The 25,007-nt window shown below is 39.4% G+C and overlaps 1 protein-coding gene across 2 annotated transcripts in view; it reads left to right on the top strand.

Moving 5' to 3' along the window:
• The first annotated feature begins 5,600 nt into the window (after positions 1 to 5,600).
• The window catches only part of CPNE8 (copine 8), a 99,864-nt gene continuing 80,457 nt past the window's right edge, over positions 5,601 to 25,007 (top strand). For both annotated transcript variants that reach the window (XR_009820884.1, XM_062018579.1), the window contains exons 1-3: positions 5,601 to 5,880; positions 17,307 to 17,347; positions 20,710 to 20,756. Coding sequence is in view for 1 of the 2 variants with exons in the window: in XM_062018579.1 (XP_061874563.1) it covers positions 5,741 to 5,880; positions 17,307 to 17,347; positions 20,710 to 20,756 (228 nt within the window). In the remaining variant the exon portion in view is untranslated. The remainder of the gene's footprint in view (positions 5,881 to 17,306; positions 17,348 to 20,709; positions 20,757 to 25,007) is intronic.

The raw sequence follows: 25,007 nt of genomic DNA, 5'->3' as shown, positions 1-25,007 counted from the left end.
ACTCTCATAGAAGGCTATCACGTTGGTCAAGCAGGATTTCCCCTTGGTGAATCTGTGTTGAGTCTCCCAATAACCATCTTTTCCTTCATATATTTTGAGATGGCATCCAGGATGAATTGTTCCACCACCTTTCCAGGGATGGAGGTGAGGCTGACCATCCTGTAGTTTCCTGGGTTGTCCTTTTTGCCCTTTTTGTAGACTGGAGTGACATTGGCCCTTCTCCAGTCCTCAGGCACCTCACCAGAACTCCATGATTGATTGAAAATAATGGAGAGTGGCTTAACAATAACATTGACCAGCTCCCTCAGCACTCGTGGGTGCATCCCATCAAGTCCCATAGATTTATGGGTGTTAATGTTGCCCAACAGGTCTCTAACCTCATCCTCATCTGCCAAAGGAAAGTCTTCTGTTCTCCAGATTATCCTACTATCCTCCAGGGACTGGCCTTCCTGAGGGCCAGCTTTGGCAGTAAAGTCTGAAGCAAAGAAGACATTCAGTAGTTCCACCTTCTCTGCATCCTCAGACACCCAGACACTCTCCTCATTCATCAGCAGGTTCACATTTCCCCTAATCTTTTTCTGGTGGTGTATTTGAAAAAGCCCGTCTTGTTTTCCTTTACTTCCTTTGCCAGGTTTAACTCCAAAAGGGCTTTGGCCTTCCTGGTTTCATCCCTGCATACTCTGGAGATGTTCCCAAGTTCCCAAGCAACCAGGCCCTTTTTTGACCTTACATAGATTTATTTCTTCTTGAGTAGTTCCAGTACTTCTTTTTTCATCTGTGTAGGCCTCTTGCCTCCTCATGCTGATTTTCTACTTGTGGAGACACACGTTGATCTTGGGATTGGAGGAAGTGGTTGCTTGAAGATCAACCAGCTCTCTTGGGCACATCTACCATCAAGGATCTTATCCCACGAGATTCTTCCAAGTAGATCTTTAAAGAGGCCAAAGTCAGCTCGCCTGAAATCCAGGGTCACAACCCGGCTTGGAGCCCTGATTCTTCCACATAGGATCTTGAAATCCACCATCTCATGGTCACTGCAGCCAAGCTTGCCTCCAACCTTCACATCCCCAACCAAACCTTATTTATTTACTAGCACAAAGTCCAGAAGCATACATTTCCTTGTTGGCTCCTTGACCACTTGTGACAGGAAATTTTCATCAACATTCAGCTGTGTGTGCTTGGCTGTGTGGCTTTGCCAGCAAATATCAGAGTGGTTGAAGTCCCTCATGAGGACCAGCAATTGTGATTGTAAGGCAGCTCTCAGTGTGCTACATGCTTCACTGTGATGAGAGCCACAAAAAATGCTCAGTAGACCTAAAATTCTTCTGTTCATGGATGTAGAGACTTTACTATGCAGTACTAAGTGTAAGCCATGAAATGGATTTCATTACACCTCCTGGATGACTCTCGGAGGGCTTCAGAGGTCTTTGCCGTTTTGAAGAGCTCTTTGAAAAAAATGAAAACTGTGTCAGGAACTGATGCTGTTTAACCTGTAGTGGCTGTGCTGATCCTATGAACAATGCTTTCTTTAGAATATGGAAGGAAGGAGCCTTATGGTTGTGCTGATGACTATCTGTCTCTTCTAGCCTGGATCAGACTTGAGGAAAATTTTAAATAATCCAGGAAAATGTATGTAGTGTTAAAGGTGTTTTGATGGACAACACAGCCAGTTCTGGTATAGATAAGTATAATGTAATGAGATAAGAGCATTTGTTGGATAGCTGTCCTTTGTGTCTTTAGAGAGGAGAACTGGTGTTTATACTTTGTGATTTTATTCTGCATGGAATCAGTAGAGAGGAATATGGAGAAATACATGACTAACTTTGTCATGGTAGAGGAAAAGGTGAGATTATTAGCTATCTCTGCACTTGATGACTCACTAACTTCCTCATGCCTATGCTATGGTGACAACGTGCTCTTTTCTCCTCCAGATAGCAAGGATAGGTTTCAAAGGCTTTGAAACATGGGTCTAGATGCTTTTTCATTGAAGAATAGGTTCTCCTTGACACCTGTGAGACTGCAGACATAAGCCCTTGAAGAACTAATACTTAAAGTGAAAACACTGAAGGAGCTGAGATTTTTTTCTAATCTCTGAGACACCTCCTTTAGACTTTACTATCACAAAAACGGAGTTTCATCACTGTGTGTTTTGAAAATGCATTACAAAATCATAGAGTTACAGGAGATAATTCACACTAGAAGAATAAAGGCATTAAATGTTGAAGCATCAGCATGTTGAATCACAGATGGTTTTTAAAGTCTGTGGATTCATGGGGCTTGCTCACAGTTCCACTTGTCCTAGCAAACACTAAATGCCTTGTCTTTGGTCAACGGATTAAAAAAATCAACATTAGCAATGAGGAAGCTAAGTATAGTAATCCAAGGCAGGAAAGAACCATAGAATCATGGAATCATAGAATGGTAGGGGTTGGAAGGGATCTTTAGAGATCATCTAGTCCAACCCCCCTGCAGAAGCAGCTTCACCTAGATCAGGTCACAAAGAAAGATACAATTCTCAAACTGCAGTGTATACTGGGATAGTGGCATTGTTTATATGCTAGGTTCAGCTGTCAGAAGGGGCCAAGTTATGGCTAAGTTCACTCCACTGTTCAGGCTTTTGAAAGAAACAGTTTGACAGCAGTCAGATTAAAAAAAAGTAGATGCAAGTAAATAGAATTATAGAACAAATACTTAAGGAAAAGCCAGAGTATGTTCATCACAAATACGCACTTAGTAAGCTTTGTTTGTCATGAAAATGGTATTGTGTTATTACAGTTGTTTTGTTCCAATAAAGCTGAAGTTGACTCCCTCCTATACTCATCCACATATTCTTTCACATTTACAGAAGACTAGATTACCTTTCCAGTTCTTTAACTTCGTACAGAATAGTCTGTGCTGAGGTTTTTTTGGTGGGTTTTTTTAGGAGTGCAAAGATTGAATCATAAAACTTCTTTTCTCGAGATGTCTGATTAACGATAGACAAGGCAGAAAGCCGAGTGGGTGGAAGAGAGTAATCAATGTTTGCATCCTGTGGCATTCGGGTTCAATTATACTGCTGAAACCTGGAAGCAGTGATGTTTTGAAGTAATCACTCAGTGTTACACATTAGAGCTATTCTGGAATCTGTAGTCTGTTCATAGTTTATGCTGTAACTCCTGCAATATATATGCTTCATTCCTTTAAATTAGGTTGCACACACTGAAACAAGCTATGCAGATATCTGATAATTAGCAACAGCTGACAATAATAAAGTAACAATCACAAAAGAAAGAGAGGAAAATATGTCTCGCTTTCCACTGCAAAATATTTGCCGAGTCCATGATCTCATGCAAATGTCAGCAAAGCCCTTACAGCGCGCAGCCTTTATGTTTCTTTTGCACTGTAATTCAATCGCTATTTTGTATGTAAATTCCAGATACTGTCCTATTACTTAGGCACCGTTCCAGACTCCACATGTCAGTGCCATTTAAGAATGAGCAAATACAATGTGCCTCTCTGGAATGACAATAATGTATATTTAGCCCCACAGGTGCACATCTTTTTAACTACCTCTCAGTTTAGTTTTTAATTTCTCTCTCTTCCACATAAATCACAGTGCTTGAGAGCTTTGTATGTACCCTAAGACAAAACAGCTGTGTCTTGGTAAACATAGAATCATAGACATGATGAGAGTCATGTCAGCAGGTTCCCTGATGACACCAAACAGGGAGGACTGGCTGATTCCCCAGAAGGCTGTGCTGCCATTCAGCAGGATCTCAACCGGCTTGAGAGTTGGGCAGAGGAACAACCCCATGCACCAGTACAGGCTGGGGAGCAGCTCTGAGGAGAGAGACCTGGGAGTACTGGTTGACAATAAACTAACCATGAGCCAGCAATGTGCCCTCGTGGCCAAGAAGGCCAATGGCATCCTGGGATGCACAAAAAAGAGTGTGGCCAGCAGGTCAAGGGAAGTTCTCCTCCACTGATTAGGTTTGGATTCTTACAGTAGATTATAAAGGAGTGAGGAACAGTATTATCATGCTGAAAAGAGTTTCATCTTTAGTTTTCAGTCATCTGGTAGCCTATTTGTACTTGGCATTAGCTGCTCAAGACACCATTGGTTGCTACCCATTACTTCACACTACCCTAAGTTCAGCTGTGAGCTTACTGCTTTGGCTGCCTGCAGACACACCTGGAATACTTCTGAAGGTATGTGATCCCTTGGGTGTACCAAAATCTTCTGACATGTTGGTTTAAGAGGAAATACTTTGGTGAACGTTGTATTCAACAACAGTCAAAAGACAAGGAAGAGACTTCAGGTGATCCTGTTCTGAAAACATAGGCAGAAGATTAGAAGTAGAGTGTGAAGTCAGAAGTTTATGTAAATACCAGTGGTATCTTCCTTGAGTTACTGACACTGAAGTTACATTTCAGATGTGTACTGCACACAGGGCATGTATATCCTGTAGATATACTGTGTTACTCTTCTATATTCCCACTGCTTAATCGTTGGGCAGGAACTAACCAGGTGGCCACATTCAAGTTTTCTGTCCAATGTTATTTTGATGTACTACCTGAGATCTTGCATGAACCTCAACACCAGCAAGCATTTACAAATTAAATGCACAATTATTGTTTGCTGACAAGGTTTGTGGCTTTAGAGTTACATTTATCTTCTGTAAATTAACACATGAAACTCCTTTATTTCTATATGCAGAACCATAAACAGCAAGAGGAGTAGAGGAATTCTGGACAGGAATTGAGGTGATGACCTGCCCTACATATGCTGCTACAGACACGGCATTAATATGCCCGTGCCCATGCGTGACATGGGGATGGTAGCACCGCCCCATCTCATCAAACTACTGTGATAAGGAATGAGTCCTGGGGGCTCCTTAAGTGCCACGATAACGGATACTAATTAAGTACATGAGAAACACGATGACGGAACTTTTAGGATTATTGTGATTTATTACGAACGGATTCAGTGCGACGGTCTTAAAAAAAAAGACCAGCCCAAGTGCCGGAGAGTGCGAAGTTCTCGTTTTTCAGCGTGTCACTGAACGCATCAGTTATAAACACGCTCAAGTGTCTTGTAAGAGCATTTACGGGTCTCGTCGTGTGCGGGGTCTGCGGTCGCGCTCCCGCCGCGCCGGGACCAGCGGGCACCGCCGCCCGTGCGCCCCGGCCCGGCCCCGCTGCCGCGCCCCCTGGCGGCGCGGAGCCCTCCCGAGCCGCGCGCGCGGAGCCGCCGGCAGCTGCCCGGGGCGTGCGGGGCCGCTGACTCACGGACCGGGAAGCTGGAAATTCCCCGGCCAGCCCGCGGGACCGGAGTTTCCGTGCGGGAAGAAGAGACGGGGGAGGCGCGGGACTGCCCCTGGGCGCGCTTCCACCGGGGCCCTTCCCCTCCCACGCCCTCTGGAGTCGCGCCAGACCCACCGCCTCTTCCTCCCCGGGGACCTCCGGTACGCTGAGTCCCTTCGGGCGCCGCCGAGCCCGCCTGCGGCCGCCGCCACCGCTCCGCTCCGGCGCGGGACGGCCGTCGGGCACCCCGCGGGCTGGGGCGGTCACGCGCGGCTCCCGCCCGCGGTGACGTCAGCGGCCCGGTGCCGCCTCAGGCGGCGGTGGCAGCCCACGGGCGGCGGTGCGGGCCGGGGCTCCGCGCCACGGGCGGGGTCCGGCTGCGGACGGGCCGTCTGGCGCCGCCCCTTCCCCTCCCTTCCCGCCTCTCTCCCTGCCTCTTGCCTCCGTCCGCTGCCCCATGTTCGCGCTGGAGAAGCCGGCGGGGTGGCAGGAGCCGGGCAGAAGTGGTGGGTTTCCGAACATGGCGTCCGTGGGGGATTTTAACGTGCTCAGCTCCAGCATCCCGGCCACCAAGGTGGAGCTCTCCGTGTCCTGCAGGTACGGCAGTGGCTCAGAGCTGCCCTGTCCGCTCGCCTTGGGGTGTTGGAGGGGGCGGGCGAGCGGGCTGCTCCCCGTGGTTTTCCGGGGCAGGGAGCCTCTCGCTCCGGGCTTGTCAGCGCAGAGCGGAGGAGAAGGGGCAGCGTCTGGGTGCAGGGGTGCCCTCCACATGCCCGAAATTGTGCGAGGCGCTTCTCCCTCCTGCCCTCGGCGAGTGTTCCTGCTGCGGGCAAGTTGTAAATGCTTCGCCTGGGGCAGAGCCGGGGCTGCCCGCCCGCCCGCTGCAGCCCGCTGGCTGTGTCCGCGGATCCTGCGGGGCAAGCGCCGGCTCCCGCCGCGCCTGCGGGCAGCTGTGGGCTTGGCCGAAACTGGCAGCTGCCGCTGCCGCCCGAAACCTTTCCCGAGCCTCTCTCGGTGCGGGAGCCGCGGCGCCCGTGCGCGCAGAGCGCGGTGTTTAACTTCGGGAGCTGTCCCGTGTGCCGCGGTGCGGACCAAGCGAGCTCCTGCCCGGAATGGTGCTTCCGTGGATTGTTCAGACTCTCTTGCAAAACTGTTACGAAACCGGGCGTGTTACTTCGTTGCGTTTTACCGTAACGCTGCTGCCCGTGAATTAAAAAACCTCCAACCTCTAACACAGAACCGGGCGCGCGTAGTTTTCTACCTCGACATTTATTTGGCCATAGTTTGTTTATTAGCGTTTAAAAAATCCTCCTTTTTCTCCCCCGAAGCACAGAGACTTTCCAATTATAGGTCTACATGTATTTTTATTTCTGGGCTATTCATATCTACATTCATGTTTTGCAGCTTCCTTAAGTATTCCCTAGTAGTTGTAGAGCAGCAGTGCCTTTCACCAGCAAAGCTGGCAGCTTCTGACACATGATTTGAACTGTTAGTATTGTTTCCTGATGGGAAATGAGACAAAGTTTGTGCTATAACCTCTTGCTCCATTTTCTAATGTGGCTGGCTGCCCAGGAGTTGCTGCTGTTAACGCTACTCTGAGGACAGAACAGCAATACTCTAAACTTGTCACACCACTCTCCCCATTTCCTTAGTAAGTAAAGTATGATTTGATATTTTACCATGGATGTGTTTCCAAAGAAGGCTGAGACAATAAGAAATAGGGTAGGACTGAATTCCAAATACTGAGACAGTCCCTTGGCTGACGTGAACACCCTGATGTACTACTTGCTCAGCTCTGCAAAGTTCACTGGCAACAACCACAGAAAACTCTAGTCATGTGAAGGGCGTGCGCTATGTGTAGAACCTTTCCAGGACTTTATGTATTACTTTTAGGTTCCTCAAATAACCTGTCACCATGACAAGACACTTATGACAGATTTGACCCAGTTCAGTTATAATGGCAGTTTCCTTCATTCCGGGTTATTGTTTGTATATACCTGCAATATTTTCTTCAAACCTTAGCTTTGCAGTGATTTGAGAATCTGTCAGATGGTTGTTAAGAAATGTAGACATATGGCTTAGTCAATGAATTCTGACCTTAGTTACCTTGCTTCTAACTAATTTCAATGTGTAGTTTACCATGTTAATTTCTCTGTAGGTATTTTCAGAAGATAAGTCTGTTTTGTTAAAACTGCTTAATTTTCTTGTTTGAAAAAAATAGTTTCACATCCTGATATATTTTCATGTCAAACACAGAAGGATGAGAATTTCAGTGGGGATTCCTTCCTTCTTTGTAGGCTGGAATGACAGCTTTTGGTTACAAAGTAGTGCTTCAAAATTGAGTGTAATATGAATGACATTGAGGCAGAGTTTAATGATTAACACTTTTGATTCATCTGTAAACACTTTCAGAGGCTAAAGCTCTTGAAAATAGTGTTAAATGAAATTGTGAAATATAGCAAGAGCAAAAGGCAATGTTCAGAGAATTCAGAAAAATTCTTTAATAATGACCAGTTGTGTATTCCTTAACACCTGGACTGAAGTGCTTTTAAAATGGTTTGGGTCAGGACAGTAGTTTCCGCTTGAGTGGAACTAGTTGGTCACTAGTTTACATCAACTGTGAACTATTCTTTCTTCCTAGATTTTTTTTCTTTTCTTTTTGCTTGTTTTCATTTCAAGAAATATGGAAACTTCTTCCACTTTCTACAAGTGGTGTGTTTTGGTGGTCAGTGAAGCAGTTCAAACAGTGCCAAAAGAAGTAAATTTGTGACTCTAGATGATTTTCTATCTTTCTATCTGTCTGGCTTTTTATGCAGTAAAGATACAGCTTCTCTTCACTTAGCTTTTAATTCTGCATGGTTTCTCTGTCATCACTTTCCAAGTTAATTTGACCTGCATGCCCATACCATCAATGTAACAAAATCAGCCAGGTTCTAGTGCTATGCAAGTGGCATTGCACTACGTCATATTCTGCAAGCCATCCATCCTGTTTAGCTTCAGAGGCATATCAGGCAGCCTTTAGGAGAAGTGCATCTCATGGGACAAGAAATTGTCCATGAAAATTATAAAATCCAGAAATATTTTGGAAACCAGATGATGCTCTTTCTGGATTTTCTTTATGACTAAAGACTTTTTTCATAAGATTCCCATGGCTTCTTGAATGCCAGCTTTGCCTGTAGTTCTAGAAATGCCAGAAAAACAAGAATTTAATTCTTTTTAGTTATTACCCCTCACTGACCTATCAAACAAAAGCTCACAATCCTTTTCTAACTCTTGTAAGGTGTAGATTTCCAAACCTCAGGGTTTTGTTTTGGAGGGTTTTTTTAATCTGTATTCTTTGGCTCAAGAACCAGAGCTAATGTGCATAACAACTCAAATGTATCACCCCAGAGAATCCCCTGGTGTTTGTAGTAGTCCACTGCTGCCTGAATCTGTTGTTCCAGTAGCCATCTCCCTCTATGCCCTGTAGCTGATGGGCATCCATGGTCTGATGAAGATTTCACTGTCACCTCCTCTGTGATCTTTATTTGTTGCAGCCTGGTATAATTTTGCATGATTGTCATGTGGTGAAGGATCAAGACCTTGGCCCTCCAATTGGTATGGAGGAGAGAATATAGGCTGCTCATTTTCTCCACTTCTGTTTTCCAGTGCAAAGGTTGTCCTTCCAAAAAAGGGATATTTGCAACACATACTGATGTTTAGGCCTATGTCTAGACTCGAATCTTCACATACTAGTTGTGTTGTGTACACTTGTGGCCGCATGTGAGCTTGAGATAAGCTTCAGGCTCTGTGTCTGTCGCCCTGTATCTATCTCTACAGTGATGTTCTTCACTGACTCTGATCTCATTATATCTTGGAAAAACTTCATGTTCTGTTCCCATCTTCCCTACTGTTGGTGCAGTTAGTATGTTGTTGACTGAAAAATATGTTTAATGATGAGAACACAAGTAGATGATGGTTATGATATATCTTTATGCTGTGTGTAAACATAAGAAGTTTAACATGATTCAGAGGGCTCTTGAGTTTTTCACTTTTCGTTGTGATCTGTACAGTGTGATTTCTGCCCTGCATGCTTACCGTGTAGACTAGCCTAGGGTTTTTTTCCTAGAGTCTCTTGGTTGAGCCACAGCCTTTAAGAACCCTTATCTTACAAGAAGGGCCAAGAGTTTTTCCATGCTTCATGTTAATGTTTACTTACTGAATGAGGAGTTATCAGAATTATCTTCCGGAGAGTAATTTTTTAGTATCTATAGGAAAGTGAAGCTGTAGTTTATCATATTATGACTTCTAGTAGTGTATCAAAGATAACATGGTTATCTGAAAGATGGTAAAAGTGTTTTAAAATATTGATACAGTACAGGGCCCCTTTAGTAATTCAGAAAGTTTGGTAAGATAGTATTGCTCTGCTAGACTTTATGCTCAATCAGGCAGTCTGTCTTCATTATCTTTCTGGATAGGTTCTACATTTCTTGTACTTCCACACCAGGCATAATGTGTGTAAAGGCAGCATAAACTCTATCATGGTTGATTCAACAGAAGTATAATTGACTGCCCATACCTCATTTTAATCAGTTTTTTTCCACCTCACAGTTGATGCAGAAATATAATATTAATGAATGGATTAAATGGAATTAAGCAACTCCTATTCTCAGTAATGAAGATAATTTAATTTCAAGTTTCTTACACAGAGAAACAAAATATAATACTTAAGAATTTTTGCCTTTCCTTTTGTTTGTCAGTCTGAAAGTCTTAACCAGCAGCTTTCTAGGGGTCCTGGTACACAAATATATGGTTTTTTTTTAATTATATTTTTGTTTGTTGGAGGAATTGATTGCTGGGAACAGGCCCCAGGTTTGATACCAACTGTGCAAGGGATCAGGACTTGTCAGGTTTTGTCTTAACGTGTATTTGCCTACATGGAGCTTTTGGGTTTGCTTAGCTGCAACATTACATTTTCTAATGGCCAGGTTACCACCACCTAGTATGAAACCAGAACAGCACGTAGCTGTTCTATGTATAATGACCTACTTGTTTCTCTCCCTGAAGTGTGTGGTCAGAAGAATACTGGCGTGCTGTGATAGCAGAGGCCTTGTAGGTGGAGACACAGGATGCAGGGTAGAGAAGCATGAAAAGATGGGGCAAAAGATGCTACTAGGGACCTGAGTGCTGTGAAGAGATCACCAGTGGTTGGTAACAAAGTGCAGGCTGAAAACTCTGCCAAACCAAAAGAGCTGAAAGCGCAAGCCCTAAGCTCATGTAAATCACCCCACATACAGTAAATCTGGGTGTAAAAGAGTTGCAGAGGAATGAAGGAAGAGCAAAGTGTAACAGTGTGTTAGAAAAATAGTGGGAAGAAGGAAGCCATCAACATCATGCTCCTTCTGAGACCCTGCTCCACCCCTGCCACTCCTGTAAACTTCATGCTTTTCCTCAAACAAGACACGGAACGCTAATGAATGGCTCACTGAACACCCTGACGCAGCTGAAGTCAACAGTCTTAGGCTGCAGAAGAGTTGTATAAAGGCAAGTCTGACAGCAGGAGAAGGGCTAGATACTAGACAGTGTGTAAAACTTTAAATGTATCATTATGAAGACTTTCTGTAGTAGCGTTGTTATCCTAATTTTCTTTCATTCTCTGCCCATCTAAGCAGTGCCTCACTCACCAACAGCCCTGCAATGGCTGAGAAAGGTTAGGAAATATTACCTTAATGGTATACATTTGCTTTCTAAATGTTTTCTTTGATCTTTTAATGGATTGTTTTAAAAAAAAAAACTGCAAAAAACATCTATTTTACAGGAAGGCTTTACAGAGGGACCTGGAGAGGTTGGATTCATCGGCTGAGGCCAAGTGTATGAGGTCTTACAAGGCTCAGTGCTGGCTTCTGCGCTTGGGTCACAAGCTGGAAAATCAGTGAGTGGCTGGAAAGCTTCCCAGGGGAAAAAGACCTGGTGTTGCTGTTGGCAGCCAGATGAATATGAGCCAGCAGTGTGCCCAGGTTGCCAAGAAGGCCAATGGCATCCTGGCTTGTATCAGAAATAGTATAACCAGCAGGACCAGGGCAGTGATTGTCCCCTTGTACTTAGCACTGCTGAGACCACACCTCCAATACTGCATTCAGTACAACAGGGACACTGAGGTGCTGAAGCATGTCCAAAGAAGGGCAATGAAGTTGGTGAAGGGTCTGGAGCACAAGTCTGATAAGGAGTAGCTGAGAGAACTGGAGTTGTTTAGTCTGGAGATAAAGAGGCTGAGGGAAGACATTGCTCTCTACAACTACCTGAAAGGAGATTGTAGTGAGGTGGGTGTAGGTCTCCCAAATAGTGAATGAGAAGACTAGAGGAAGTGGGCTCAAGTTGTCCCAAAGGAGGTTTAGATTGCTTATTAGGAAAAAACTTCTTCACTGAGAGGCTTGGTAAATACTGGAATAGCCTGCCTATGCGGGGAGCGGGGGGTGGGTAGAGATAAACATCACTGGAGATATTTAAAAGACATATAGATGTGGGACTGAGTGACATGGTTTATTGATGAGGTTGGCATTGTTAGATAAATGGTTGGACTTTTAAAATCTTTTTCAATCAAAATGATTCTATAATTTTTTTGTTACACACTAATGAAACACTGTATTAGCTATACATTCCTAAAGAAATGAGTTTAAAAATAGGACAACATATGTATGGATTTGGATGGGCTGGGTGAAACTACCTGAAAAGAACTGTTGAGTTGACACTAGATTGAATAGGTCTTTCAACCATCAGCAGTCACTAGTGCATTCTCTCAAAATATGTCACTACTAGCTCAGAGCCAGAGACTGTTTACCTGCCCAGCCTTAGAAACATTATTGTAGATGTCCTATTCTGGTGGTTTAAAATAGTAATTGGTTTGTCATTGAAGTGGAGTTCAAACAGTTTGTGATATTCCTAAATGGACTTTCTTTAATGTCCAAGCCTGTACTCAGGTCTGCTTCATCTTTTCACAATCCAGTACTTCCTGTCTGTTTCCACAGAATTCCTACAAATCTATTGCTGCATTTAAATAAATAAACTTGGTAATTCCTTTGTGTTTTTATTTTATTTTTTTTTTTACCTCCAGGAGTAGTCAGCAGTTTTAATAGAAGTTTCATCCTAAAGCTGTTTGTGTACATTTAGCCTGAGAAGTTTTTCTGTGAATTGTCTCTGCTGGTCTAACCCTTCTTATTTGTTCTCCCTTTCTTTTCCTCTTAAGATAATGGCTTCTGAACCAACATATATTTAAATTGATAATGAAAGTTACTGGGAGGCTGAAAATTATCTTTGTCTTCTTGAGAACAAGAAGAGTCATTGCGGATGAGCTTGCATATCAGAGAGATGTTTTCTTTCTTCACAATCCTAATGCCACAAAGAGTGGAGACAATCTGAACAGAAAGAAAGAGGTCATCCTAATTGCCCTGTCAGGAGAACCACCATCTTCTCACCTGTGAGCCTTTCTTAAGAGAACCAGTTATTTTGACAAGGAGATAACATTCTGAGAAATTATATAATGTGCTTTTAGGTCCATGGCATTTTGAATCTAGACATCTGGAGGCTAATAGCTGCCTCTTTGTGTGTTCTGACAATACAGAAGGAGAGAGTAAATAGCTAGGGAAGAATTCTGCCTACTTAAGCTAGCACTACAACTGAAATTGTTTGTGGAATTACTCTGCAAGAAGTCAAGTGGACTCTTCAGTCTTTGGATCATCTGTCATCTTAATAAAGACTGACCATTATAAGTCCAGTAATATCAGTTAAGGCTGAGAGACAGTGACTACTAGGATGTAATACAGTTAGGTTGAAATTAGTGGTAGAATGGATTCTGTTCTGCACAGTAAAAAAGTGAGAAGATGTGCTTTTTTTCCGGGATCTTCCTTGAAAAACACGAGCCCTGTATATTAAGAGAAATGTATTTGTTTAATGAACTGTTTAATGAACATGGGGCAATTCCTCTTCCTATAGAGTGATATGAGTGTACTGAGAGAAGCAGTGTATGCTTATATGAGAATATAATATATTGAAAATGTATGGTTTCTAAAAATGTAAAAGAATTTTTCATGGGTAACTAACTTTTGTGTCGCAAACTGCTGAGTGCTTTATTTCACTGCCAAGGAATCTTTGCATGCACTTAAGTGTATAAAGACAAAGATAAACATAAAACCTTCACACCTGGGGAGATTCTGACAACTTCATCTAAAGTAACCCATGTTTTTATCATTACGGATTTCAGAGCTGTTGAAAGCAGTGTATAAATAAGTATTTTTTCCAGTCATATGAACACAGTTGGTTTAGGTTTGGTTTGTTTTTTTTTTTTTTAACTTGAGAAATAGATTTTAAACTATTCAGTTCTATGGTTACTGTGCTCTGTTCTTCAGTGCTGCAATTCTGTGCTTTCTGAAGGGGCAATTTAATTTATTTCTGCTTAGCAGTTGAGTTTAACAAAGGGTTAAATTTAAAAGAAAAAAATACAGAGCAGGAAGTTCAGATATTGAGTATTAAAATAAAGTCAGAATAGAAGCAAAGCCTATGCCATTATAGTGAGTAAATGTTACTTTTTAACATGGGTCAGTCTTTGTTAAAGTATATGTAACGTGTAGAGTACATGAGATTGTACAAAGCAACATAGATTGTAATGATTGCTGCCACTGCTAACTAGATCAGTGAATCTTGGAATATCAGATTTATACATATGAGATGTTTTTACATTGAAGTACAGAAGACTTGATGTCAAGAAACATTTCTTTACCGGGAGGGTGGTCAAAGACTGGAACAGGCTTCCTAGAGAGGTGGCAAATACCCCAAGCCTGTCAGCATTTGAACAATGCCCTTAATAATATGCTTTAGCTTTTGGTCAGCCCTGAAGTGGTCAGACAGTTGGACTAGAAGTCTGTTGTAGGTTCCTTCCAAATGAAGTAGTCTGTTCTGAAACAATTTTTGAAGAAAAGTACTGGTCAGAAGCTGTTATTTTGAAAAATCTTTATGGAGTTCATGAAACTGTGTGAGTGTTCCTGGGAAAATTGCTCTCTTTATACAGAAAAATAAAATATTTATCTCAGCATTTCTAATATCTCTTGTGCTTTACAGTTTAGACTAAGTAGGCTTTATTGCCATGGCACCTATTTGGTTTTCTCTCTTAGCCATTTCCACTATTGCAACCATTTTGGAAGGTCAACTCCAGAATGGGCAGGTGCAGAATGAATTCCTTCAGAATTTCTGATGGTAGAATGTTTTCTGCACAGATGTTCCTAGACTTCTTTGCTGTAGGTATGATGTGCACGTTTCTCCAGATAAAAGCATATGTCTCATTTTTAAATTTTCTTCCTCAGAATTGATAGCAATTCCTTCTCTTTTCTTTTTGCATTTTTTATCTGGAAGGCTTAATGGTCATAGAAAAAAAAGACTCACCATGTTCATTCAAAATAAAAGTCTATTTCTCTTGCTGCTTTGATAAGGAAGGAAAAGCAGAATTTTCAGATATTTCTGGTTTCTGAGTTTGTGAGCTTCCTGAGGACTGTTTCACAAGATAGATAGTGTACTACCAAAGAGAATGCATTCCTCAAGAGAAAGGAAAAGGAATATGCCCTGTATCCCACAGCCTTTGCAGAAGGTGCCATTGAATATTAAGGGAATAAAGACTACATAAAGTTCCAGAAATACATCCAGTTTTCTTTCTTCTTTTGCTTTTAGCATTTCTTTTGGTTATAGATTGTCCTATACCTATGTGCTATGCAGTTTTTATGTATTTAAAGGAGCACTTTGAATATTTTCCCCCCAAGATGAAAACACACAAATGAAATTGAGCAGCCTCATCAGCTGTTGGGTGATTTGGTGGAGAAATCAGACTTTTTTTTTTTTTTTTCCTGCTGTTGGCACTAGTCCCAAAGTGCCTTCCAAAACTGGCTGTATTGCCTGAACAGCTTGTTAAGTTCTTATGCTACTATTTTGACTGGTTATTAGTGATTTGGAGCATCAAGCATGTCTGCAAACTTTGCTGAAGATGTTGTCCATTTATGGTAAAATGTGTAAAGGGTCTAATTGTTGATATTGCCAGCTTTATGGGTTCAAAACTGGAAATTAATGACACTTAATGACCTGAATTACAATGTTAAACATTGGCATCTGAACCCTTATAGTCCTGTTGGGATACTGTCTATGTATAAATGTTCTTCATTCAAGGAGTCCTTGAGCAGCTAGGGGTTGGTGATCAGGAATGTTCTTGGGAAGTATTACAGATTCTTACCTTGTTCTTACACTGTTCCCATCATGGCTGCTTTTTGCAACTGCTGGAATAGGAGTAGTGGGACAGACTGAGCTTTACAGTACCTGGTATGGCCGGTTTTTGTGTTCTTATGTATATGGGAAAATAGTGGAAGAAAAAACAGAAACAAAATCAGAGTTGGAAATATTTTAAAAATTCAAAGCATTTTAGTTCAATTTAAGAGTACTTAAAATTATTTAATCTTAATCTGCAGTTGCAAACATTAATATACTGATTATAAGATCCTTGTATGAGGAATTACAACTACTTGGAATCCTAATGGTGAGGACAGGAGACCTGATGTACTTTCTTTCATATAACCCTAATTCTAGGGTTTTATAGCAACTAATTTTGGGAACAATAAACCCAATTCTAGTTACTATAAGTTAATGTTTTATCTAGGTATGTATAATTAAAGAGGAATAAGCAGCAATTTTCTTTTTGAAATGTCAGTTCTGATATTGCAAAACATACCGTGCTGTCATTTAAAGTGGTTTGTAGTAGTTGCCAAATGCAGACTTGGAATCACTGATTTTTCCTGGGATTGTTATAATTTCAGTTTGTATTTGCACATTTTTGGTTGTAATGGAATACAGTCTCTCTGAGTATAATTAAATACATATATATATATATATATATATATCTCGCTGTTGAATGAATTAGAGAAGTTCCAAAGAAGTTGCATGTGCAAGCTTCATGTCTATTCATAAATTTTAATACTACTGCCTGCTTTGGCTATATTAAATAAAACAGTTGACCCCAATGTTCTTTACATCTATCTTTTGTTCATATTGCTTATTCTGAAATGTGGACCTAGCAGTACCTAAGTTAGGAATACAGTATGTTTTCCTTGTTGAAGTCGGAGTTAACCACTTAGAACACCTGTGTTGAACAATGTATTAATACACTTTTCAGTACTGTTCACTAGCACAAAAATAATACCATTTAGATCTATATGAGAAAGATAAAATGAGGCTGTACTGATTAAAAATAATAATCTGGAATGGATGTAAACTGGTTATTTAAGCCTTCTCACTCCAGGACAGGATCAAAGAACTTACAAGGACTTGTAGCTACCTAATGTGATGCTGAAGGAATGGTGGAAAGTTCATGTCATATCTGGCCACATTTGGTAATGAAAGATGGTAAAACAATAGAATAAAGTTCAACTTCTGCACCTGCAGTACAAACGAGTCAGTTTAGGGTTAAACCAGTTCCTACTTGCTCTGTCTACATGGAGGCCAGCTTCAATTTGCAGCAGTGTTTTCCTCATAGATATATTTTGTAGACTTCTGATTATTTATGCTTCCTCTGGGTGCTGGTGGCTCCATGTCTGTCTTACATTGCAAGAAATTGGAGTGCCCAAACATTATGGCTTGAATGGAGTGTTTACTGCTATTATGAAGACCAGGCAATTACTCTAAAATGGTAATTTTTTTAGCTATTTCAGTATGGCTTTTCCCCAAAGGCACAAGATTCCACACTTGCATTCAGCAAGACTGTGATGTCTTGAACCATTTTGACATAACTGCTGTGTATCCAGCTGCATGAAGCTGTGTTGTGCTTTTTGCTGTGAACTTTAATACTTAACAGAAACTACCTGCTTAAGTTTAATAGCTCTCTCTTGTTACTGTTCAATAACATCCTGTTATCAGACCATTCTGCTAGCTTGTCAACATAATTTAAATTTCTTTTTAATTTTATCTTATCTTTCACCATTTTTTATAAATTATTCTTATACCTTTTTTTACTTTTTTAACAGAAATCTTTTGGACAGAGATACATTTTCTAAATCGGATCCCAGTAAGTATACAGCACATTATTGTTTCTTTTTATCATATATTCCAAATTTGTGAAATTGGATTAAAAATTTGATGTTTAATTTTCTTCATTATCAGTGAGGGTTCCATTGTCTTAGTGACAATAATTTAACAATATTAAGTTACATTTAAATAAGTTACACTTGGAGTTTCTTATTTTTATTCTTGTATTGCTTTCCTGTGCTACGTGGTCCTTTATTTAGCAGTCAACCTTTGTTTCCCTAAAATTAATAAATCCAGAGGAGTACTAGTTTTTTATTATTTTTACTATGTCATTCTAAGTGTGTTTCAAAGCTACTAAGTAAACTTCTAAATAAACTATAAGCACTTTTTCCTGCTAATACATAATGTCCACTATTCTTAAGAGTCAAATGCTGAAAAACAGAATAAATTTGTCTCTGGGAAACATAGACTTTCCTGATACAAAATAATACAATGGTTTATGAATTAATGTTTTCAGATATGTAAGGTATTGACACCCACTTTCCCCATAAGTTTTATTAATGTATGACTAGACTACCCAAAAAACTTTGTGCCTGTGTATTTATATGTGATGAGACTTTGGATTTAAAATCCAGGTATAATTTCCTCTATCAGACACTTTATAGGACTTACATCAAGGCACTGAGACCACAAAAAATTTCCTTTTTTTCCTAGTAGTGTTAATATTACTTCTGTGATGTTAATTGACTAGTCCTTAGATTATGGTGTCTTGAGTCATGTTGTCTCCTCTAAAAACTTCCATATCTTTGTAAATTGGTTTTTTTTAAGCCTGGGATTTTCTTCCTTATGGTACCATTTATTGTGCTTACTGACATTGGAAATAGTCTGAGACACAGAGACTTCTATCAAGTGTCAGGACATTTAACCACATCATGATGGGATATAACTGAGTCATACTGAATCGTGTAACATCATGAAACATTTGAGTACTTCTGTGAGATCATGTTTGTCTATTCTTAACCAAAAGTTTCATGAAAGAGATTTCACAGTAGACTTTTGATGGGAAAAGCATCTTCTTCCTGGGGAAAAGGTGCATGAAGTTAGGAATGCTTTTAACATTTCTAAATTATAGTCTCCCATGTTGGGAGACTAAAATAGTTCCATGGTAATCTTCTTTAGTCTTTTTGTTTATAGCTGTTCTTTTATTTGACTTCATGAAGATAGTTCCAGAATGTTTCTTGCCTGAAAAATTGATGGTAGTGGATATTGTACATTGTATTGTTACTTTCTTACCTCAATATTAAATCTCTTATTTTTTAACTTTTTTTTCCACATCTACATTGCACAATTCTTACTTCATCTACTGTATCGTCACTAATACAGAATAAGATATAGTACAAAAAAATAAAGCAGCATATCAATAATGAAAAATTATCTTCAAGAAAAATCTGGGCAATACAAATATCTGTATGTCAAAAGTGCACATTAACTATGAAGAGTGGCTTTTCCTCTAAATTAGTTTCCATTCACTTCTCAAGTGAGGCTATAGGTATGAGAAATTTCTAATAAAAAATTTAAAGGTAAGCTCCTGGCAAATGGACAAACCCCAGAATTGTATCTGCTTTGGAAATTAATGAGATGTTTGCATTCTTGGAAACCACTACTGAAAAGTGGAAAATAGTATTGCAGAACTGAAAAAGAGTTTCCAATGGGGAAAGTGACAGGAATGTTTGTGAGAGCTTACCTGATTCTGTTAGCAGTTAAGGATATTTTCAGGCAATATATGTTTGCTTGTTTTTATTTATGGAAACTTCCTTTGGCAACATTTCATTTTTCCCTCAGGATTACCCTGGCAGGTGCAAAGGTTAGTCAGAAATTCAGTAACCTTCAAACCGTTTAGTAGCTGATTTGATAGCTTCCATTTCACTCTGTTTTCTCCCATTTTCCCATTTAAATTCATTTTTCCTGTAATACAGTTCAGCAATCTACTCAAGAGTCTGCTGTAAAAATAGGCTTGTTGGTTTGAATTCATCCTGCTCTAAGTAGGAACCAAAGCTAGGAGCATGATTGCCCAAGGTTTCATTTAGAGTAAATGGAGAAAGACGAACATCTCTGAAGAAAGATTTTGAAATTTTTTGTTAAAGCCTTTTTTTTTTCTTCTTCAAGACATCTTTTTCTAAAAATAAGTTGAATTGTGTAAACTTGTAACTTCTTTGTCAGCTAAAATATTGAACTCAGTTTTTTTCTGTTCTTCCTGTTATTTGCTACTGCCTAACAGGACTTTTTTGTGTATATATGTGTGTATGGAGGAAATACCTCTCAAGCAAGGAGAAATTTTAATTTGAAGCTTGACTTCATTTCTGCTTTGGTCTGTTGGTGATACTGACTTTTTATTAAGAACAAAACCAGGCTTCTACTTTTATTGTTCAAGGCTGCAACCCTAAACATTCTTATTTTTAATCTTCTGCTGAAAAATAAGGATACAGGAGAAGAATACAGGAGGAAGAATTTGTCAGGAAGAATGTGTTAAAATATCTGCATTTCTGTTGTTTAGAAAAGGATTGTAGTGGAATTTCAGGTAAAAATTGCATTATGGTTGTTAGCTATAACTAGTTCAAGTTTGTAGGAAATAAAGTTGATAGTACTCCTTCAGTACAAATGATTTGTACTTATCACAGTGTTTTAAAAGCTCTGATTGTAATCAGTGTACCTCTGTCACCAGTTCCTGTGATGGATGTTGCAGATAAACGTGTAGTGGATTCTGTACTGGAAAAACAGCTCTGTAAGGAAAGTGGTGCTTGTGGTTCTCAGTGTTTCAAAAACAGCTTAGATGGACAAACTTAATTGATTACTTTTTCTATTGATTTTTTTGTTTGTTTTACTTAAAAACATACATATGTAAGATACTCATATAAATAGATAGATATAGATAATTTGAAATAAAACCTGAGAAGTTTGTAGGTTTTTTCTTTTTCTGCTTTTATTTCCCATCTTTTAACATATTAGGGTATTAATTTGTTTTTAATTCTCTCATCTATTGAAGGAGGCATAATTTAGGGTAATTATGCATTAGATTAACTAGAATAGCCAGAACTTCCACATTTAATGAAGACCTGCTTTTACGTAATTTTACTGCTAAGGATTTTCAAGTGACTTGCTGGAGGTCAAACATAAGTGTTGCCTCCCATTTTAGAACCACCCTATTTATTATCTCATTGCAGCAACAACTAGATCATGTTGTTGCCGATTTGGTTAGTCATACTGGAAGCTGAGGGGAAACATCTTACTGTTTGATTTTCCTAGTTACTAATGTCAAAAACAGACTACAAAATCTGTTCACTTAATATAAGAACATGTTAAATCCTGAAAATGACCAAATTTTTTGTTTGTTTGTTTTCACAGTCTGTGTTTTGTACACACAAGCCATTGGAAACAAAGAATGGAGAGAGGTAAGATAGTATTCCTACATATACAAAAGTTTTGGATGTAGTTAAGTATGGTCATTCTCCTTAGCAGAAGAGGGCATGTCATATCCTTTTGAATTCCATACTAAACATGATAAGTCCTAAATGCCAGTAAAAGCTTGAAAACTAGTCTTATTCATTTCAATATCTGTATTTTCATCAAAAAGGAAAACTAAATTTGAGAAAATATATACATTTCATGTTTTACAGTCTTCCTGAGATAAATTAAATCAAACGTATCCGTCTGGACAAGGTTTGTGGATATCAAGACAGGAAGACACTCAAACAGCACAATATCTATGGAAGGATTTGGCTGTAGTGATGGTCAGTGTCAGCAAAATCAACCTGTAGTTGTGGGAAAGGTCTACTTTTCCTGTGTAGTGTTGGAGAAAAGTTAGGTGCTGCTAAATAGAGGAAACATCAGGCAACAAAGGCAGGAGGGAGGATATTCTGCATAAGTTAGACTATGGCTTCTTAACCCATCGGTGTAAACATTGGAGAGACATGTCTTCAGAAACTGCTAAAGTACCTCTCAATTAGATACCTGCAGCAGATCAACATTCATAGCTTGTAAATGTCTCCCTGTACTTAGGTGCCTAATTTTCCTCATTTAATGTTACTCTTTGAAAGACTTGACAATGTTGGGGGAAGAGTGGTCATCTTTCTACTGATAAAATGTGCTATTTAGCTGCCTTGCAGAGAGCATTGATAGAACTATTCTTCACTGTAGGTTGTCCACTGTGTGGCTTCCAGGAGGGGAATGAACTACCTTACTGTCTTTCCCTGTAAAAGACAGGAGGTCTGATGTTCATGTTTTCAGAAATGGTATTTTATTGTTACTGTGTAAAAGTTCCAGTGAATGGGCCAGGGGCATAGAAACAAGACTTCTTCCCTTGTATTTGGCATCCTTGCCAATTGGCTGGAGAAACATATTTGCTGCTTTGTTGAAACATGGTGTGTGTGGGTTTTGGTCCTTTTGAGGTGAGAGAATTGAATTTGTCTCTCACTTGGAGCAAAGCTCATGTAACTGGACAATACTTGAAACACTGAACCTATTAATTTGTAGTTTTTAGTTAAATTGTTACTCTCTGTTGTTTTGAAGTGCCTACTAGATATCCTCTTAGTATACCTACTGGATCACATTCTTCTGATTTGTGTGAAGAAATCAGGCATTCTTCAGGCATTCAAGTGACTTGGTGGCTTGGTGCAATTTGACAGTCAAGCCTAGATCATCACTAAAGCATTTTTCTGGTCTGGGGTGGAAGGAATTTGTCAGAAATTCTAGCTTTTATTGTTATTTAAGGTTCATATGCATTTTTTTTTTAATTGTGCAACTTCTCTGGTGCAACTTAAATACTAACCCCTTTTAATATCATAATTGTTGTGGTTGTAAGATTACAACATTACCACTTAAAAAATGTTCCATGTTCTTGTTTTGAGGTGATTCAGGAGACTGTTGATAGAAAGATTCCATGTGCTCTTGATTTTGACAGATTAAAGTTTGTGACGGTTAAAATGTATTGCCACTTTATAGTTTTGTATGGTCTTAGAATCATAGAATGGTAGGGGTTGGAAGGGACCTTTAGAGGTCACCTAGTCCAACCCACCTGCAGAAGCAAGTTCACCTAGTCTTCTGTCATATCCTGCTTGTACTGTGTCTTTGGCATATGGTTATGGCATCATACCAGTTTAGGAACCACAGGGGTTAAAGCTTTTTTTTGTCTCTTAAGATGTAATTATCTTCTCTGTCAGGAGGAGGTATAGGTATAGGTAGTTACAACTCAGTTGACTGTGTAAACTATTTATAGCTAATGGAAAAAGATAACATTCTGAGGGCAGTTGATCAGACCTAATTTAAATGCCTGGATTAGATCAGATGAATCATTCTTTAGAAATGCCTCCCAGTGATGATCAAAAGACTACACTTCTGATTATGTCAGATATAAACTTCAGCAAGTAGAATCCTCCTAGTAGCTGTTAAAACAGTAAAAATTCAGATGGTAGCATGATAGAGCAGCTGAGTCAGGAGTGCATTTTATGTGTTGCATTGTACTATATTTATACCAATGGTAAAAAAGAAGGTGATAGGTAGAAGATTAGTTGGTATATACATTAGATAGGTAATCTCATATCATTATTTTAGTGCTTTTTCTGCCTGCAGTGGTGAATGCACTAATACTGTGTTTTTCAATAAAATTCTGTATATGTGTCCATTTTGTTGCATTTAAACATTTATCTAATATTTTACTAGCTTGTAGAGGTGGAAGTCACTGGGAACTGTGTGGAGAAGACAAAACTGAGACAAATAATAAGACCCTGATGATGTGTATAGACATTAAAAAACAGTGTTCAGTCATGGCAACACACTTTACCTTGTTTCTGTTTTGTACCCTTTTATGCATAGTTCTTTTCCTCCTTTTGTCTAATTACTTTCTTTTGAACACTGCAGAAAATGCTTGTGGAACATAAACACAGTAAATCATTTCATAATCTCCATAATTTCCCTTGCACTCTGATCTAGCAGTGTGCTTTCCCCCCCTTCAGCTAAGCTATTCAGATGTATTCAATACAATAGTTAAATAAAACCCTTCATTTAATGAAGGGTAGATGTTTTCTGGGCACTGACTCCTGTTTGCTTGTGGTACAAATTCCAATGTTTTTACCCAGTGTTATTCTTGTACACCAAATCCTCAGCAAAGCATTAAAATATTTCATTCTCAATTTAATGGGGTGTTGTTTTTTAAAATAGTTTCCCTGTTTTCACTTACAGTGTGATCATCAGGTATTTAAATTAATATAATTGGCAACAAATGTGTCATCAGAATTGGAGCTTTGGTTTTAAAATATTTACTTCCCTTACTTTGTAAGAAGAGATTTGAAATATGGCTAAGTATGACTTACTGCTATGTATATAAACCTTAAGAAATATATTGAAAGAATTGGAAGTTCTTAATTTTAAAGAGGATGTTAATTCTGAAAACAAGAAGGAGCACATAAAAGGTGAATGTTAAATAAATAATAGGCTCTAAAATCAAGCAACTGAAGTTTAACTGTCATTATTCACCAAAGGTTCAGGAACTGCCCATGGAGTAAGGCTTTTAGCATCTGGTCCATGTATGTAAGAATGCATTGAATACGGTCTCTTAGCTCACTGATCTTCATTATGATCATTTCCAGCTTCATGAGCTGACAAATAGATAGTTTATATCCTCAGTAAATTTCCATTGTGTGTTCTAAAATTGTTCATGGCTTCTCATTCTTCAGGCCTTCATGTTCATTAATTCTGTTCATTTTTTTAAATAATCTGGAGTAAATGTGCTGGAGATAAGAAAAAACAGTGTTTTATTGAGTCATCATGTTGAGAGAGAATGCAGGTAGGCAGCAGTGTAGTGGAATCCCAAGATACCAAAGGTGACCAGTTTGTAAGGAAATGAAAAAATACTGTCATGAGCTGTACCTGGTCCTTATACTGCACAGTTTATCAATAGAAAGACTTATCCCTTTGTGTGCTCGTATTGCTTATTCAGCCATCGTTAACCTCTGTAGTTAGCTGTTACTTTTCCTCATATGCATATAAGTGTTCATCCGTATGGAATTTTGTCTGCCATTTCATTGTCCAGTCACTCAGTATGAATAATGTTGTTCTGCCAAGTCTTCAAAGTTGTCTTTTATATATTCTGTTTAAATCTACAAAAATCTAATTGTTTTGTAACTTATTTTTCCAGTCCCTGCATGAACTCATTTAGGCAAGTATAATACTGCATGAGTCTGTCCATGGACATCCAAGTCCATAGGAGCTTGTTGAGATCTTACAGGGAGTTTTCATCCAGCAAATTGACTGCTTATTCTTTTGTTTTCTTTCCTACCTGCTTAAGAAATCAATAAATTATGATTATAATAAAAATAATAAGTTAATTATCATTCATCATAATTTACTAATGACAATTGATCTCCAAGAAGTGAATATTATCCCCTTCTGCCATAAGATATTAGGTAATGGTGTTCCCTAGGACTCAGTACTAGGGCTAGTTCTGTTTAATATCTTCATCAATGATTTGAACAGGGGGATCAAATGTACTCTCTGTAAGTTTGCAGATGACACCAGATTGGAAGGGAATGTTGATCTGCTTGAGGGCGGGAATGGTCTACAGAGGGATCTGGATAGGCTGGATTGATTTGCTGAGATCAATTGCATGAGATTCAACAAGGCCAAGTGCTGGGTCCTACACTTAGGCC

The sequence above is a fragment of the Colius striatus genome, chromosome 1 (assembly GCF_028858725.1).
Source record: "Colius striatus isolate bColStr4 chromosome 1, bColStr4.1.hap1, whole genome shotgun sequence".
In the NCBI taxonomy this organism is placed as follows: domain Eukaryota; kingdom Metazoa; phylum Chordata; class Aves; order Coliiformes; family Coliidae; genus Colius; species Colius striatus.
This window is presented reverse-complemented; position numbering and strand designations above follow the sequence as displayed.